The sequence below is a fragment of the Ascaphus truei genome, chromosome 9, assembly GCF_040206685.1.
Source record: "Ascaphus truei isolate aAscTru1 chromosome 9, aAscTru1.hap1, whole genome shotgun sequence".
In the NCBI taxonomy this organism is placed as follows: domain Eukaryota; kingdom Metazoa; phylum Chordata; class Amphibia; order Anura; family Ascaphidae; genus Ascaphus; species Ascaphus truei.
Genome location: NC_134491.1, coordinates 58,842,857 through 58,856,945, shown reverse-complemented (window position 1 = coordinate 58,856,945; position 14,089 = coordinate 58,842,857). Strand labels below are relative to the sequence as shown.

The following is a 14,089-nucleotide window of genomic DNA, read 5'->3' as shown; positions in this document are numbered from 1 at the left end:
TTAAGAGCGTTTCCTGCATGTGGCGCAAATTATTAGAAAAATTGGTGCTGCTTCTGCCTCAGCGGATTTTTTTAAACATTTTTTGCTTCCAATTAAGTGATACATGCCCGATTTTAATGAGGTGCTTCAAACTTTGTAACTAAGGGGTGCTCAACTCCAGTCCTCCAGCGGGCCCCCTCCCCCCACCTAAACAGGTCAGGTTTATGGATATGCCAGCTTCAGGAGACGGGGCCTCTGAGCCACCTGTGCTGAAGCAGGGACCGATTGGGCCACCTGTACTGAAGCAGGGACTGATTGGGCCACCGGTGCTGAAACTGGGATATCCTTAACCTGACCTGTTGACGGGGGCTTGAGGGGTAGAGTTGAGCACCCCCGATGTAACACCTGCCATCCTATTGGCACTCCTGAAATCCCAAGCGGGTGCACATGGGGGAAATCTTGGAACAAACCTCTAGATACGTTGGTGCATGGAGACGAGATAATGATGCTCCAAATTTGCATTGATGTATCTTCCCCAATGACTTGTAGTAATACCTGTACCAGTGTTTGTGTTGATTATAACTTTGCCACAGAAGTTAATCCGATAGTGGGAATGCACTGTATTTAGGGGGAAGAATGGTTTACTGGATGTGTGCCTGAAGCATTGGGAAATCAAATATATTTGCCAAAAGCAAGCACAAAATGCACATATATCATTTATAATTTGCATTAGGACACCGTGATCTTTAACGTTTATCATTCTATTGTCTAGCTAACAATTGCCAACTGTTTTTTCTTTTCATTAAGACAGCTTGTTCTGCCATGTGATTTAGTTGTACATTATAGAACGTCTTTTTGCCTGTGCCAGCAATTGACTGCAATGTAGGGTGTTTAGGGCCGTTAAGTACTAATTAAGAGACCCCTGTTCATGTGTTGAAAATAAGCCCATAACGGAAAAAGGAAACACGAGCAAAATGGATCAATACCGAACATTTTAAAAGTAATTTCTATTGCATAACACCCAATGTCTTAACTTTTTTTTTTTTATCTAGGGGGACATCACGTGTATTCCTGAACTAACAGACCACATAAAAGTGTTCAAGTAAGTATTGTACCAGTGTAAATGTTCCTACTAAGACTCTTAAAAACGTTTCTTCACATAACCCAATAACTGAAATAAATGGGGTTACAATTGGTTGAAGGTTCTACTTCGTTGTATGTTTCGAGCAATACACAAATACCGATATACATTCACTCCAGCTTACAGGCGTTGGATATTTGTCCTTGGTATTTGTTTGGAAAAGATGAGATAAATAAACCTTCCCCTGTTGTGGAAATATTGAGGCCTTTCTAAACCCTTTGGAGGAGTTTGTACAGTTCCCATGTGCTATTTTGTGTTGGGACGAGTGTTTGTTATGCAGTCAGTTGGCACAATGAATGGCACAGCATTAAATATGATAAATTACTGTGCCAGCAAATGGTACTGATATTACTCGCTCTCAATCTGCTATGGTTTCCCCAGCTATAGGAGACGGTGGGATAGGTCATTACACAGGATGGTCTGGGGCAGGGAAAGAGGCAGTAGCAACAAAGTTGGTGTTGGCGGTTGTTGGTGTCAAGTCTCAGAGAGGGGCTATAACCGATTCAGAGGTCCTCCTGTTACTCGCGAAATGTCAAGTACATAGATATTTTGTTGCCAAAGAATAAATGAAGCCGCTCTATATTTAGTGCCGCATTGTATCCAATACCTCTAAATCTCCTGCCCTGTTTATCCAATTGAATTCTGGAAAGACACCAGAAAACCGGAGCATAATCTAAACAAAGGCTTCAATGTTCAACACAAGGTCACTTAGGAAGAGGCATTTACTTGTGCAGGCTGGAGTAGAGAATACAGGCAGGATCATTCCATTGACCAGCTGCGATCTTGAGGTTTGAGATGGCTATATAGAGCTATATGCCCTTCTGAGTCTGGGAAGCGGTCGATAGCCGCATAGTTTACTGCTTTAACATCTGCTTTGTTGCTTAAAGAAGCTGGCAGGAGAGGGGTGAATATCGTACTGCATTCCAAAGATATATAAAAGAAAAAGTTGACTGTCTATTATGTTGCTGGACCCATTTCCCCAGTATTACTGCTGTCCTGGCCACTTCTTTCCCTCACTGGGGATCCCCTGATACATAAGAGATTTCACTTTTTATGTTCCAGTGTTTCTGGTTCCCTTTTAAAAAATCATTATGGCCGCCATCCAAGCCTCGCTCACGGGCCAATAGGAAGCCGTAATCTCATTAGGGCATGGTGACTTTCCTATTGGACTACCCCGGCAGCCAGAAGTTAAATATCTCCGAAAACAACGAGTCCCCGAAACGTGGAATATCACATGTTAAATTAAAAATGTGTGAAATTAATTTAAACACTTATATTTGCCGTAAGAATAATTGTTGTGGTATGGAATCTGTACCCTTGGCCCTTCCAAACCTCCGTTTCCACAGGCTGTCCCCTTTTCATAGCGGCCTTGTCTTTCTGAGCATACATGCGATTGTGTTTTTCATGCTCTTCGGAAGTCCATACGTGTTGAGTTCTATCGTTCCTTTTTTTCCCAACACATCCTGTTATGGCTAAAGGTTTTATTTTTCCTTTTTTTTCTTGTGAAGTCAGCTGTTCCCATGTCACTGGTACCAATAACATGTTTTTGTGATGCTTTTGTTTTTCTTCTTTTGACATGCGACTACCATTTTTATTGTAGACCAAAGAAACTGACTCTCAAAGGTTACAAACAGTATTGGTGCACATTCAAAGACACGTCTATTTCTTGCTACAAGAGTAAAGAAGAATCCAATGGAACACCTGCTCACCAAATGAACTTAAGAGGTAAGCAGGAGGTATTGAGCCTTTTTCTAATAATCTGACTCTCGGCCCTTGCTCCAAGTACTGCTATCTGTTACTTATTTTATTTTTCTTCATGGAAATGGTCCCCCTTTTTTTTTTTTTTTCACTAGCACATGACATCCTGACTCATGGCACCATTAGCTGCTCTTTATATGTCAAGATATAATAGCTCTGGAGCTGTAGAGATGCCTGCTTAATGTTTCACTAGCCAGTAAACACACTGCCTGCCAAATGATGTCAGGCCGCAGTTATGGGGACGTGCAGAAAATAGCCTGGAATAACTTTTTGGGAATGTTGGCATGCTCGTAGATCAGGGGTGGGCAACTCCAGTCCTCAAGGGCCACCAAACAGGGCAGGTTTTCAGGATATCCCTGCTTCAGCACAGGTGGCTCAATCAGAGGCTCCGTCGTAGATTGTGACTACAACTGAAAGAATGTTGTATGCCCTGGTCTTCTTGAAATGAAGCATCTCTGAAAGTTACAACTGTTCTGGAACTTTTTGACCAATCCTACGAGTGCCACTAGCCCGCATCATTTCCATTTTTGGCATCTATATACATTTCTAGCTTCATAAAGCTCCTTCCAGCTACAGGAAGTCAAAGTGCCAAAACTTTGTTGATTTTGTGTTACACCGGATGCAGTTGGCATGTTGCTTATTGTCAGGGAGGCTCAGCCGGATTACAGCTTTAAAAAGGGGTAAATAGATCTATGAATGCACAAACAGCATTTTAAGCTATGAATCGGGGCCCGAAATGCAGCTTTGCATTGTTTTAGCAAACGTAAAGCGCAGTTCTCCTAAGAATCTACTTTGAATGTAAACTGTATCCTGGAAAAGATTTGGTAATGGCCCTGGTTTTCCCGGGACAGGCCCAGTTAGAAAATGTCTGTAGAGAAGCACATCCTGTGACATCATTACAGATCTGGATAAGTCCTTTCTTATATACCCAAATCTTTCTTTAAAATACAGGATCAAGGATCTTGCACAATGTGCAGGAATAATGAAACTGTATTCCTAATTTTTACAAACTGTCCTCTCTAAAGCTGTTGTTTATTATTAATTATTATTTAATAGCTGACCGAATCAGAACTTTGATTTGTGCATTATGTAAAATTCGCATGCGCGCAAACATATTTTTTTTGTTTACATTTTTCTTTTTTTTACATTTTTCTTTTTTTTACATTTTTCTTTTTTTTACATTTTTTTTTTTTTTTTACATTTTTTTTTTTTTATATATATATTTTTCTACATTTTTTTCACCCCGGTTTAATCATTTTTACACTGGCCTCCTACAAGGAGTGACATCACGATGTACCATAATTAGAGTTTAGGGCCCGTTGTTTTGTGTAAGGAATTTGGCCGCACGACCACCCACCCAATTTGCTTTTTACGAAGTCGCAAAGTGACAAACATCTAAACCAAACTGTGCCAATAACTGCAGATTGCAGGTGTTGGCTCTGCCGTGCGTGCATATTTTTATTTATATGGGGCTGACAATGTACCCAATAAAGAAAGGCAATTGAAACCTAATACAATACATTTAAAAGCAGACGATAGGAAAGGGAATTCCTGCCCCGGAGAGCTTACAAACTTCATGCCGGGCACGGTCTCTGGTACCGGTGATGCCGGGCGCGGTCTCTGGTACCGGTGATGCCGGGCACGGTCTCTGGTACCGGTGATGCCGGGCACGGTCTCTGGTACCGGTGATGCCGGGCACGGTCTCTGGTACCGGTGATGCCGGGCGCGGTCTCCGGTACCGGTGATGCCGGGCACGGTCTCTGGTACCGGTGATGCCGGGCGCGGTCTCCGGTACCGGTGATGCCGGGCACGGTCTCTGGTACCGGTGATGCCGGGCACGGTCTCTGGTACCGGTGATGCCAGGCGCGGTCTCCGGTCTGAGTACCACTGATGGAAGGCAGGTTGCTCTGCATGATGTATGGTTCTATTTTTTGGGCTTCTCTGGCAGCGTAAGGGATTTAATACACAATATATGATGGACAGAATGGTATATGTATGTCTGCATCGCAATGAATCCAGATCCGTGGGGTTGGGGTGACGTGACCCCTGTATGGGTTATTATGAGTCCTGGGGATCGTCGCACGCTGTATAGTTATCCAATCTTATTAACGCTTTGCAGGTTGTGAGGTGACCCCCGATGTTAACATCTCTGGTCAGAAGTTTAACATCAAGCTTCTCATACCAGTTGCTGAGGGTATGAATGAGATCTGGCTGCGCTGTGACAACGTAAGTACTTTGAACTTCATTGCTCATCTATTCCACCATCTAGACCAGCGGTGCGCAAAGTGGGGGGGGGAGGCGCTAGATTGTCTGGGGGGGGGGGGCGGCGCTAGATTGTCTGGGGGGGGGGCGTGGTATGTTAGAGGCCCCGCGCTTCCCCGAAGGCATTTAAAATAAATTCATTGGATCGCGTGAGGCCTCTAACTGGTTTACTTACCTTGGTTTCAATGACGCGTCTCCATGGCAACCACCGTCAAATGACGCCACAGGGTGTGGGGGGTGCAAGACGAAGAGGAGAAAGGGGGGGCGCATGAAGATAAGTTAGCGCACCCCTGATCTAGACCAGTGTTTTTCAACCGGGGTTCCTAGGAGCCCTTGGGTTCCCCGACCATCTCTAAAGGGTTCCCTGCAATGTTTAGGGCATTTTGAAAATGTTACCAAATACAGAAGTATTTACAATGCATCTGATCTCAGACGCGTTATTAGAGAGGGTTGGGGTTCCTTACAATGCATCTGATCTCAGACGCGTTATTAGAGAGGGTTGGGGTTCCTTACAATGCATCTGATCTCAGACGCGTTATTAGAGAGGGTTGGGGTTCCTTACAATGCATCAGATCTCAGACGCGCTATTAGAGAGGGTTGGGGTTCCTTACAATGCATCGGATCTCTGATGCGCTATTAGAGAGGGTCGGGGTGCCTTACAATGCATCTGATCTCAGATGCGCTATTAGAGAGGGTTGGGGTTCCTTACAATGCATCAGATCTCAGACGCGCTATTAGAGAGGGTTGGGGTTCCTTACAATGCATCGGATCTCTGATGCGCTATTAGAGAGGGTTGGGGTGCCTTACAATGCATCGGATCTCAGATGCGCTATTAGAGAGGGTTGGGGTGCCTTACAATGCATCGGATCTCAGATGCGCTATTAGAGAGGGGTGGGGTTCCACAGAATTTCACAATATAATTATAGGGTTCCTTAACCAATAAAAGGTTAAACACTGATGTAGACCATTACCATTGCACTTGTAGATATGTATATTCCAATGGAAACTGTGTTCTAATGGCAGGAGAAGCAGTATGCGCACTGGATGGCAGCCTGTAGACTGGCTTCAAAGGGCAAGACGATGGCTGACAGCTCCTATAACCTGGAGGTTCAGAACATATTGTCATTCTTAAAGATGCAGCATCTAAACCCAGACCCGCAGTTTATTCCTGACCAGGTCAATGCGGACATAAATCCCGAATGCGTCGTTTCACCTCGCTACTTGAAGAAGTACAAGAACAAGCAGGTACGGTTTCACTTAATGTTACTATCTGACTTCTCTGCGGCAGGATATATGTATATGTATTTGTATATGTTGTAAGCAAAATGTAACGTGGACTGTGCTTCTGTTTTTACAACAGAACCAGCACTTGGTATTTAACACCACACGGAGCGCTCTGGGTGCACTGCTAGTTCTCACGTGTTTGCTTATCGAATGACCTGGGGCAATTATAGAGATTTGAACATTTTGAGAGTGCCATTTCTGGGCACTGATCTTTGCAGTGAATGGAGGTCTGTATCTGTACATCTTCAAACCTCTAGCAGCCATTTGAACAATGAATCTCTTTTAACCCCTTTGTAACCAGAGGGTAGGTAACACTTTCTGTGCCTCTGTGGTTGTGCTGTTCATTGCCACGGAAAGGATGGCATTGAGTGCTTAAGCACATAAAGGGTTAAGTGTGTGTGTGTATATGAACACACACACACACACACACACACACACAAACACAAACACACACACACACACACACATATATGGATAGCAGCTTTTGTTGACTTCCGAGGTCAGGTGACTCCTCTGTCCCACAGAATCCCATGACCTGGGAGCTTCTGCATGGAGGAAATGCTGTGCCAAGGGAATTCATGGAATGCAGGCTGCATGTTACAAATCAAAGATGGCCGCAGGCTGTATTTTTGCATAAAGCGTTTTCTCCGTAAAACATTTAATTACGGTCTTAATTTTATACCGTTAATGATTTTATTTTAAATGCTCAGATTAATATAGTGCAAAGACAGAGGAGTGGTACTGTTGTCTGTGTACATACTATATATAACACATCTAGATGGATGAGTTCAGATGTGAAAAGAAATCATTTTATTTCATATAGAGCTTCAATAGGACTCTCAGCGCTTCATAATTACAGTATAGGGCACCGCACATAAGCATTTTAAACACAATCCCTGCCTAGAGGAGCTTACAATCTGTTTTTGGTTCCCGGAGGCACAGGGAGATAAAGGGATTTGCCCACGGTCACCAGGTGCCGACACCGGGAATTGAACCAGGCTCCTCTAATTTAAATGAAGTGTCGTGGTTTAGAGTCGGTGTCTTTACTTTTCTCCCTTGTGTATGTATTATAGTGTATGTATTATAGTGTATGTATTATAGTGTATGTATTATAGTGTATGTATTATAGTGTATGTATTATAGTGTATGTATTATAGTGTATGTATTATAGTGTATGTATTATAGTGTATGTATTATAGTGTATGTATTATAGTGTATGTATTATAGTGTATGTATTATAGTGTATGTATTATAGTGTATGTATTATAGTGTATGTATTATAGTGTATGTATTATAGTGTATGTATTATAGTGTATATGTAAATGATTCTCCCCTCCTCTGTCGTAGAGTGCACCGTAAAATATATAGGACGATTTCCCTATTGATTTAACGCTTTCACTTACTGGGAGTGCCAGCACGGTTCTGCAAAGCCCCTCTGTCGGTGACACATTTTATAATTGCTTTCCAGATCAGTAGTTGGGGTTATGTTTAGAATATACACTGCAACCACAAGGCTGCTTCTATCTGGGGTTCACCATCCTTCTGTTACCTGGACGATGCATTTTTTTTTCTTTCTAATCTGAAAATGCTTAAAACGCCAGCCTGTATTTCTCCGCACGCCAAGCATGGGTTCCTAACGCTGCACAAACCCCTCCCCGAATATCCAACCTTTTGGAGCCTGCATTCCATCTTGCGTCTTTAATTTGCATGTTTTGGCTGGATTTCATTTCGCAGGAGACTGCAGATTTTGTTTTGCTTGTTTTGCCATAAATCTCACTGCCTTTTTTTTTTTTTTTTATCCCCACTTCTTCCCCTTTCCCCTTTTTTGTTGTATCATTTCTTCGCACTGTCACCTGCAGCCAGGCCATATAAGAGACTTGGTAAGTTGGAAGGAGGAGGAACTGTAGTTATACTGCAGGGTGTTTACATAACAAATATCCTTTAAAAAGGGGGTGTTGAGCAACTCCAGTCCGCAAGGGCCACCAACAGGTCAGGTTTTCAGGATACCCCTGCTTCAGCACAGGTGGTGCAATCAGTCTTAGACTGAGCCACTGATTGAGGCACTTGTGCTGAAGCAAAAGTATCCTGAAAACCTGGCCTGTTGGTGGCCCTTGCGGACTGGAGTTTCCCACCCCTGCTTTATAAGAAACCCTGGTCTTCTAATTTACTTTTAACACCTAAAATGACGTATCTAACCCGCTAATATATCTTACTTTTAATGATCTTCCTGTACTGGCTTTTGTCTGTTAAACAATTTGTTAAACAGAATAAATTACCAATTATTTATGCAATGTATGTAACTACTGTGCGGGTGCACAAGTTTTCTGCAAGAGAACATACCTCTTGATTTTAAAGGACCTCTATAGTAAGTAATATTGCCCTTGTAAAACAAAAATTAAATCCATAAAAAAAAAAAAAATCAAAGTTATATCTATATATATATATTTATAATCTCTTTAACTTTGGGTTGACGCTGTTGCCTTTTATGTAACCAGCCGTTCTCTTGGCTACATACATTTGTAAAGTAATCTTAAACGGAGTGCCATATTTTTTGCATGCTCATGTAAATGTTCCTCCTTGTTGCATGTGACCTTTACAGTGCAATGAATTATCCAAATGAGTCCCCTTTATGGTTAATTGGATTGGAAATAAGATAAATGATCTTGGGCATGTGCCATTCCTAACATTTGTAATGTCTGCAATAACTCGATTTGCGTGTCTACATTTTGAAAATTTTAACTCTAAAAAAAAATAAAAGCATGTTGACAAATCAATGTACAATACACACGCAGCTAACTGTGCCCACTGTCTGTGGGCTAACAGAGGGCAGAGCTGAAATGATTTCGTGAATTACTGTGCATGCGCATTTCTCTGGGGTTGAAGGATCTGACAGGAAAGTTTTTAGCTAGGATGAAAGGCGCTTTCAAAAAGGAAAAAAACAATGACCATTTTGCATTATTTGGGTGGGATTGGGTTTCGAAGTAGTCGCATGACGAAGATTTATCATTTTTCACTGGAAATTAGAGGGGGGTGGGGGGTGGGGGGGAGTTTTGCTTTGGCCTTTATAAAATATGCAAAGAATTGGATTCTTTATCTATTGTTACTATGAATAATGAAATAAAGGATTTTAAGTTCAAAGTATTATGCTTTTTGGATTTTGAGGTGAGATCTCTCCCTCTCCCCCTCCCTCTCTCCCCCTCCCTCTCTTCCTCTCTCCCCCTCCCTCTCTTCCTCTCCCCTTCCCTCTCTTCCTCTTTTCCTCTCTCCTTCCCTCTCTTCCTCTCTTCTTCCCTCTCTTCCTCTCTCCTTCTCTCTCTTCCTCTCTCCTTCCCTCTCTTCCTCTCTCCTTCCCTCTCTTCCTCTCTCCTTCCGTCTCTCCCTTCCTCTCCCCCTCCCATTGGAAGAAATGTTGCCTAAAGTCAGTGTCTTAAATCTTATTCAGATCACAGCTAGGATTTTGGAAGCCCATCAGAATGTGGCTCAGATGAGTCTGATTGAAGCGAAGATGAGGTTCATCCAGGCCTGGCAGTCTCTGCCGGAATTTGGAATCACGCATTTTATTGCCAGGTTAGTAGTTACAAAGAGCATTGTGTTTATTGCATTAACAAATGTGACGTTTCTGACTTTCATGATCCGTACAGTGAATACATAAGAACTATCACCCTTCTGTGTGTGTGTGTGTGTGTGTGTGTCTATGTGTGTGTCTATGTGTGTGTCTATGTGTGTGTCTATGTGTGTGTCTATGTGTGTGTCTGTGTGTGTGTGTGTCTGTGTCACCATATTGTCTAGTTTGTATCCACCTTCACAGTGCAGTGTGTGGTTCAGGCTGGTAAGTCTTCACAGATGTCCCTAAATGGTTTGCAGCCTCTGTGTGAAGTTGATGCCTGTGTAAGTACAGTACATTTAAAAAAAAATTGATTTTTTTTTAAATCTGAATATTTTATATTATGCAGGTTCCAAGGAGGCAAAAAGGAAGAACTGATTGGCATTGCCTACAACAGGCTGATCAGAATGGATGCAAGCACTGGAGATGCAATAAAGACCTGGCGTTTCAGCAATATGAAGCAATGGAATGTCAACTGGGAGATCAAAATGGTATGAGACACATCCAGCTGCATGTGGTTCCAGGTCAATCATCTGGGGGTGCGGTGGGCAGGGGGGGGGGGGGTTAATGGCTACACTACCGTGGAGTTGCCATCAGATGGGAATTGGACCTCATCTAGGGGCCAGTGACCCATTCCTATCCCAGGAAAACGCAGCACTTCTGGATGTAAAGCAGCAGTCCGTCCGAGCTCATGGCCATCTTTGCATTTTATTTATTTTTACATCTGATGCTACTATGTGGCATCCGTAATCCGGAGAAGTTTATATTTTCTTGAACTTGTATTTGTTTGTTTTTTCTTAACCGGTTTTGAATGTTAACCCCTTAGGTACCGCTTACATCTCTTGCATCCCATGCTATAGATTAGCTCAGGGGTGCTCAACTCCAGTCCTCAAGCCCCTTCAACAGGCCAGGTTTTCAGGATATCCCAGTTTCAGCACAGGTGGCTGTATGAGTCACCTGTGCTGAAGCAGTTATCTTGAAAACCTGGCCTCCGTAGGTGGCTCAATTAGTCCCTGCATCAGCACAGGTGTCTGTCTTGAACAGTCTTAGGCTAAGGCCCCGCTCCCTCCGTCAGCGCGCCCGCACTGCAGACAGGCGGGGCGCTGACAGATACAGAACGCGATATGCGGTCTCTAGGGAGCAGGAGGTGGGCGGGAGTGGGAGGTATGAGCGGGAGGGGGGCGTGGCTTGAGCGGAGGGACCCGCTACTCTCAACCCCCTCCCTCCCACCACGGGCTCGGGCTGGCACTCATACACACACTCATACACACACTCATACACACACGCAGACACATACACACACACACACAGACACACACACAGACAGAGGCAGGCACTCACACACTCAGACACACACATACACACACACGCAGGCAGGCACTCATACACATACACACACACACAGAGGCAGGCACTCACGCACTCAGGCACACACACACAGACAGGCACTCACGCTGCTTTCCCCCCACACTCCTCCCCGCTCCCCGAAGCGCCTCCTCCTCCCGAAGCCTCCCCTCCTCATTGGCTCACAGCCACACCACGTGACGCGTCAACGCTAGGGATCACCATTCTCTTGTATCCCGTAGCGGCTGACGCGTCACAGCGTGTAGTAAGCTGTGCAGCCAGGGGGGACCGGGACCGGCTCCGCAGGATTCCCCTGCTGGTGGGGAACTTGCGTGTGGTCGCCCGCGCTGCCGGGCGCACCGGGTCCCAGGCCTTAGACTGAGCCTCTGAGCCACCTGTGCTGAAGCAGGGCTATCCTGGATACCTGACCTGTTGGGGGGGGGGGGGGCTAAGGAATGGAGGTGAGAACCCCTGGATAAGAAAATTGTTTTTGTGTCCACTTTTATCCATGAAGTTGAGGAAATGTAAAGGACACAGTATAACAGTGGTAGTGTGGGACCTGCTGGGAGGGTGTGGGACCTGCTGAGAGGGTGTGGGACCTGCTGAGAGGGTGTGGGACCTGCTGAGAGGGTGTGGGGCCTGCTGAGAGGGTGTGGGACCTGCTGAGAGGGTGTGGGGCCTGCTGAGAGGGTGTGGGGCCTGCTGAGAGGGTGTGGGGCCTGCTGAGAGGGTGTGGGGCCTGCTGAGAGGGTGTGGGGCCTGCTGAGAGGGTGTGGGGCCTGCTGAGAGGGTGTGGGGCCTGCTGAGAGGGTGTGGGGCCTGCTGAGAGGGTGTGGGGCCTGCTGAGAGGGTGTGGGGCCTGCTGAGAGGGTGTGGGGCCTGCTGAGAGGGTGTGGGGCCTGCTGAGAGGGTGTGGGGCCTGCTGAGAGGGTGTGGGGCCTGCTGAGAGGGTGTGGGGCCTGCTGAGAGGGTGTGGGGCCTGCTGAGAGGGTGTGGGGCCTGCTGAGAGGGTGTGGGGCCTGCTGAGAGGGTGTGGGGCCTGCTGAGAGGGTGTGGGGCCTGCTGAGAGGGTGTGGGGCCTGGTGAGAGAGTGTGGGACCTGGTGGGAGGGTGTGGGTAGTGTAGGAACCTGCTGAGAGGGTGTGGGTAGTGTAGGAACCTGCTGAGAGGGTGTGGGTAGTGTAGGAACCTGCTGAGAGGGTGTGGGTAGTGTAGGAACCTGCTGAGAGGGTGTGGGACCTGGTGGGAGGGTTTGGGTAGTGTAGGAACCTGCTGAGAGGGTGTGGGTAGTGTAGGAACCTGCTGAGAGGGTGTGGGACCTGGTGGGAGGGTTTGGGTAGTGTAGGAACCTGCTGAGAGGGTGTGGGTAGTGTAGGAACCTGCTGAGAGGGTGTGGGACCTGGTGGGAGGGTTTGGGTAGTGTAGGAACCTGCTGAGAGGGTGTGGGTAGTGTAGGAACCTGCTGAGAGGGTGTGGGACCTGGTGGGAGGGTTTGGGTAGTGTAGGAACCTGCTGAGAGGGTCAGATGAACATGCTAAAAGATTACTAAAAAACTAAATTACCATACTTTTGAGAAAAAAGAAATAAATACTACATTGTCATATTTTGGACGTGCATTGGGGCTTCTTTATTTCGTTGTATATTTGAGGTCACTTTCCCAGTAGCGCTTTCAGTGCTGATCGCTCTCTGTGTTTGTTGTTGTTTTTTTTTTTTTTTTTTTGTTTTTACTTTTATAGGTCTTTCTGATGGGTGTTTGTTTTTCTAAAATCTGGTGCTTCTATGCTGTAGCATTTCTGCTTCTTTCAGGTGATATAAGGGTCAGAAATTGAAATTATCCTGTAGGGTTAAAATGCAGCTTTCCCAAGAGCCCGTTGCCATGCAGCTTGAGGTTGCCATGCAGCTTGAGGTTGCCATGGTAACCTTGGTTTAAAGCTTAAATCAATCATTGAATCAATATGATACATTAGAAGAGCAGGCCATGACCAGGCGGCACGCTGCTAATATTATAGGAGTTAAACTGGGAGGAGGGATTGCTGCTTTGAAATTCCTTTTGTATACTTTGTAATAAAAGACAGACATGCCTAATCCAGTATGACAAACAATATATACTTCAATACTTAACTGTATGTCTTCTCATAAGTAAGGGTCATTTAGTTGGTCATTTAGGTCAAGGGGGCTAAACTCTAGTCCTCAAGCCTCCCCGTCAGGTTTTCAGGATATCCCAGCTTCAGCACAGATGGCTCAATCTGAACCACCTGTGCTGAAGCTGGGACTGATTGAACCACCAGTGCGGGTCAGGTTTTCAGGATTTCCCTGCTTCAGCACAAGTTACTGAATCAGCCACCTGTGCCGACGCTGGGATATCCTGAAAACCTGACCTGTTGGTGGGGCTTGAGGATGACTTGAGCACCGCTGCTTTAAGGGAAGTAGTGAACTCCTCCGTGGATGAGTCAGACTGAGCCTCTGCGTGAACCACCTGTGCTGTAGCTGGAATATCCCAAAAACCTGACCTGTTGGTGGGGGCTTGAAGATGGAATTGATTTATAATACACTCAAAGGGAAGGAGAATGCAGCACTCTGACTTGTGTCTGTAGATATTTCCTTGCAACAATAAAACGTATTTTTAAGGCGCAAACATCTATTTGAGACGCAGCAGGTATCCAATGTTCCAGGTCCGTGTGGCCTGTCACCGGGTCCGTGTGGCCTGTCACCGGGTC

At 45.4% G+C, this 14,089-nt stretch overlaps 2 protein-coding genes across 5 annotated transcripts in view; both read left to right on the top strand.

Moving 5' to 3' along the window:
- Positions 1-14,089, top strand: part of LOC142503114 (galectin-3-like) — a 506,920-nt gene that overhangs the window by 359,121 nt on the left and 133,710 nt on the right. The gene's annotated exons all lie outside the window — the stretch shown is intronic.
- Positions 1-14,089, top strand: part of FERMT2 (FERM domain containing kindlin 2) — a 76,062-nt gene that overhangs the window by 57,299 nt on the left and 4,674 nt on the right. For 2 of the 4 annotated variants that reach the window (XM_075615115.1, XM_075615118.1), the window contains 7 exons: positions 1,032-1,081; positions 2,721-2,845; positions 4,998-5,104; positions 6,164-6,385; positions 8,284-8,304; positions 9,867-9,991; positions 10,378-10,519. In XM_075615115.1, coding sequence (XP_075471230.1) covers positions 1,032-1,081; positions 2,721-2,845; positions 4,998-5,104; positions 6,164-6,385; positions 8,284-8,304; positions 9,867-9,991; positions 10,378-10,519 — 792 coding nt within the window. The remainder of the gene's footprint in view (positions 1-1,031; positions 1,082-2,720; positions 2,846-4,997; positions 5,105-6,163; positions 6,386-8,283; positions 8,305-9,866; positions 9,992-10,377; positions 10,520-14,089) is intronic. The other 2 variants (XM_075615119.1, XM_075615116.1) reach the window with 1 other exon arrangement.